Source organism: Cebus imitator, unplaced genomic scaffold (genome assembly GCF_001604975.1).
Source record: "Cebus imitator isolate Cc_AM_T3 unplaced genomic scaffold, Cebus_imitator-1.0 Scaffold175, whole genome shotgun sequence".
Lineage (NCBI taxonomy): Eukaryota > Metazoa > Chordata > Mammalia > Primates > Cebidae > Cebus > Cebus imitator.
Genome location: NW_016107490.1, coordinates 3476225 through 3480857, shown reverse-complemented (window position 1 = coordinate 3480857; position 4633 = coordinate 3476225). Strand labels below are relative to the sequence as shown.

Sequence of the window (4633 nt, the reverse complement as noted above, 5' to 3'; positions counted from 1 at the left end):
AAAAAAAAAAAAAAAAAAAGAAAAGGAAAGAAAAGAAATAAAGAAAGAAATGGGCTAAGGAAGAAGGTGAGGCGTTATACAAAGAAAAGGGTGCCTATTTTAATACAGTGTTCTCTGAAAGGGCAAATATTACTGTGCATTAACTATAACTAATTTATACTTGACTCTTTCACTTCCTTCTCATTTGCTTTCGTGGATTTAATTCTGATAATTTTGGAACAGCAACAGCTAACACGTACTGAAAAAACTAATAAATCAATGTGATTATCACCTCCATTTTACAAATGAGAAAAGCTTAAGCAACCTCTACATAACTAGTAATTTGCAAAGCCAAACTTATTTTAACCTCTCTCCCAAGGTGAGGGCCCACATTTACAAATCCCTGGAAGAAGGTGTCATCTGGATGTCCCACCATTGCTTCAAATTTGATGTTTTACACTTTTAACTTTACAAAGGAATGTACAACAACAGAAAAAATCTATGTATAGCTCTTAAATTTCCAAACAAACTTACATACAGGTAGAGATTAGTAAATAGTCAAAGTACTTACCACTTGGAAAAAACTAAAAAGAACTTATGAACTAAAGTAGATGCTGCTGCATTTGGATATAATTGGCAAGTTCTTGCAACTAGCATTGCCCAGGAGACGCCACCAAGGAATCCTAGCATGTTGGAATAAATACCACGTCCTAGAAAATCAATATATTTGCTAATTATTATTAGGGCCAACTATCTGTGACATTCTTTTTATTTTTTATTTTTTCTGCTCTTTACAAGGTGAATGAATATCCATAACATTCAACAAGGTAACTTTATTCTTAAGATAGGTGGTTGGAACTTTTCCCCAATAAACAAAACATTAAAACTGATAAGCTGACCTTCACATTAGGCCCACAGTCCAATCAGTAACCATAAATTGCTAATCTTACCCTCCTTACTTTGCCTTCTAAAATAGACACCTCAGTTCTCGCCTCAGTTCCAACTGCTCAACTGGGCTCCACTGATATTACATTGAAATGCTCCGTTTTTAGTATTTAGGATTGAGAGAAAAGTGAAAGGAAGGAGACATTTGGAGACAATGGGGAAGAATGAATATTTTATTAGTAATCATATTTATGGGTATTTTAAAATCAAGTGTAAAGCTGAAGACTTACTTTAGTATTTCACAGAATTTGAATGCCTCCCCATAAAGTAGAATACACCACACCACTGACATTACTCATTTTCTTTTTTTAAAGAGATGGGCTCTCACTCTATCACCCAGACTGGAGTGTACTGGCACAATCACAATTCACTGCACCCTCAAACTCCTGAGCGCAACTGATCTTCCACCTCAGCCTCTTGAATAGCTATGATAACAGGGGTGCACCGCCATGCTTGTCATGACCGTTTCTTATAGCTATCTATATTATGTCCCACCAAGTGAGCAAAAGAAAAAAAACTACCAAATACCAATTTCAGACACTGTAAATACAAAAAATATGCATCTAGTTGACAAAACATGGCATTTAATCTCTAAGGAAGGGCAAATTGTTCATGTTATCCCTTCACTGCAAATTTTACTTTATTCTAACTATACAAGACACTTGAGCCCAAGGACAAAGTTTACTTGTTTAATATCTTTTTAGACCTGCACTGTCCAATATGGTAGCCACAAGCCATGTGCTGCTATTTTTTAATTTGTATCAGCTTTACTGAGATGTAACTCACATACCATAAGATTCATTCATTTAAAGTACACAATTCAATGGTTTTTAGTATACTGAGAGTTGTGCAATCAACAACATTATCAATTCTAGAATGTTTTTCATGACCCCAGAAAGAAACCTTTTAACTGTCACACTCAGCCAGGCACTGTGGCTCACACCTGTAATGCCACCACTTTGGGAAGCCAAGGCAGAAGGATTGCTTGAGCTCAAAGGAGTTTGAGCCTGAATAACATAGCAACACCTAGTCTCTGCTAAAAAAAAAAAATTAGCTGGGCATGGTGGCACATGCCTGTAGTCCCAGCCACTCAGGAGGCTAAGATGGAAGGACTGCTTGAGCCCAGAAGGTCAAGGCTGCAGTGAGCTATGATTGCATCACTGCATTTCAGCCTAGGAGACAGAGCAAGCCCCTGTCTAAAAAAATAAAATGAAATAAAATAAATATAAAGGCATACATCATTTTATTGTGCTTTGCTTTACTACACTTCATAGATACTGAGTTTTTTTACAAGTTGAAAGTTTGTGGCAACCCTGAGTTGAGCAAATCTATCAGTACCATTTTTCCAACAGCATAAGCTCTCGTTTCATGACTCTGTGTCAGATTTTAGTAATTCTCAAAAGATTTCAAAGTTTATTCTTATTATTATATGTGTTATGGTGATTTGTGATTAGTGATCATTGATGTTACTATTGTAATTGTTTTGGGGCACCATAAACTGAGCCCATGTAAGAGGGTGAACTTAGTTGGTAAATGTGTATGTTCTGAATGCTCCACAGACTGGTCATTACCCATCTCTCTCCCTCTCCTCAGGTCTTCCTATTCCTTGAGACACAACAATATTTAAATTAAGCCAATTAAGAACCCTTAATGGCCTCTTAAGTGTTCAAGTAAAAGAAATAGTGACATATCTCTCACTTCAAATCAAAAGCTAGAAAAGATTAAGCTCAGTGAATAAGGCATGTTGAAAGCTATGATAGTCTGAAAGCTATGTCTCTTGTGCCAATCAGTTAACCAAGTTGAGAATGCCAAGAAAAAGTTCTTGACAGAAATTACAAGTGCTACTTTCCAGTGAATACAGGAATGACAAAAGTAAAACTGCCTTATTGCTGATAGAAAATTTTAATTTTTGCCTGGATGAAAAAATCAAATGAGACACAATGTTTCCTTAAGCCAAAGTCTAACCCAGAGCAAAGCCCTAACTTCTTTCTAATCATATGAAGGCTGAGAGAGGTGAAGAAGGTGCAGAAGCAAAGTGTGAAGCTAGTAAAGGCTGCTGCATAGGTTTAAGGAAAGAAACCATCTCCACAACATAAAAGTGCAACAAGTGCTCATGCATAAGCTGCAGAAAGTTATCCAGAAGATCTAGCTAAAATCACTGATGAAGGTGGCTACTCTAAACAACAGATTATCAATGTAGATGAAACAGCCTTATACTGGAAGAAGATGCCAGCTAGAGCTTTCATAGCTAGAGAGGAGAAGCTTGGTAATAAAGCTTCAAAGGACAGGTAATTCTCCTGTTAGAGGCTAATGCAGCTGGTGACTTTAAATTGAGGCCAGCTGGGTGCAGTGGCTATTGCTTGTAATCCCAGCACTTTGGGAGGCCGAGGCAGGCAAATTATCTGAGGTCAGGAGTTCAAGACCAGTCTGGCCAACATGATGAAACCTCGTCTCTACTAAAAATACAAAAAGTAGCCAGGTGTGGTGGCACATGCCTTTAATCCCAGCTACTCCGGACGCTGAGGCAAGAGAATCCCTTAAACCTAGGAGAAGGAGGTTGCAGTGAGCCAAGATCCTGCCACTGCACTCCAGCTGGGCAACAGAGTGAGACTTTATCTCAAAAAAAAAAAAATTGAAGCCTTGAAGCCAATGTTCATTATTTAACATTCCCCAAATCCCAGGGCTCTTAAGAATGATGCTCACTCTACTGTCTGTGCTGTAAAAATGGAAGAACAAAGCCTAGATGACAGCACAGGTGTTTACAGCATGGTTTACTGAGTATTTTAAAACCCATTGGTGAGATCCACTGCTTGGGCAAAAAAAGATTCCTTTCTAAGTATGACCGCTCTTTGACAATGCACCTAGTCACCCAAGAATTCTAGTGGAGATATACTAGGAGATTAAAGTTATTTTAATACCTGCTAATGCAGCATCCATTCTGTAGCCCATGGATCAAGGAGTTATCTTCTTGTTTTACCATTTAAGAAATACATTTTGGCCAGGCATGGTAGCTCACAGCACTTTGGAAGGCCAAGGCAGGAGGATCACTAGAGGCCAGGAGTTCAAGACCAGCTTGGGCAATATAGCTAGACCTCAACTCTATTAAAATTTTTTAAAAAACTTCACCAGGCATGGTGGCACAGGCCTGCAGTCCTAAGCTACTCAGGATTCTGAGGAGGGAGGATCCCTTGAGCCCAGGAGTTTGACAACAGCCTGGGCAACACATTGAGACCGTCTCCTGGTGCGGGGTGGAAATCAACATTAACAAGTTTGGAAGAAGTTGATTCCAACTCTCATGGATGATTGAGAGAGGTTCAGGACTTCAACAGAAGAAGTTAACTGCCAATGTAGTAAAAATAACAAGAGAACTAGAATCAGAAGTGGATCCTTAACATGTGATTGAATTGCTGCAATCTCATGATGTAACTTTAAGGGATGAGGAGTTGCTTCTTATGGATGAGCAAAGGAAGTGGTTTCTTGAGACAGAATCTACTTCTGGTGAAGATACTATGAACATTGTTGAAATGACAACAAAGGATTTAGAATATTACATAAACTTAGTTGATAAAGCAGTGGCAGCATTTTAGAGGAATGACTCCAATTTTGAAAGACTTTCTACTTGTGGGTAAACTGCTATTCAACAGCATGGCATGCTACAGAGAAATCTTTCATGAAATAATCAATGCAGCAAAATTCACTGGTGTCTTAA

At 38.3% G+C, this 4633-nt stretch overlaps 1 protein-coding gene across 1 annotated transcript in view; it reads right to left on the bottom strand.

The window, feature by feature from the left end:
- PAPOLG (poly(A) polymerase gamma) overlaps positions 1-4633 on the bottom strand; it is a 42473-nt gene that overhangs the window by 15764 nt on the left and 22076 nt on the right. Inside the window, exon 9 of the mRNA XM_017544983.1 lies at positions 551-689. Within this exon, the coding sequence (XP_017400472.1) occupies positions 551-689 (139 nt within the window). The remainder of the gene's footprint in view (positions 1-550; positions 690-4633) is intronic.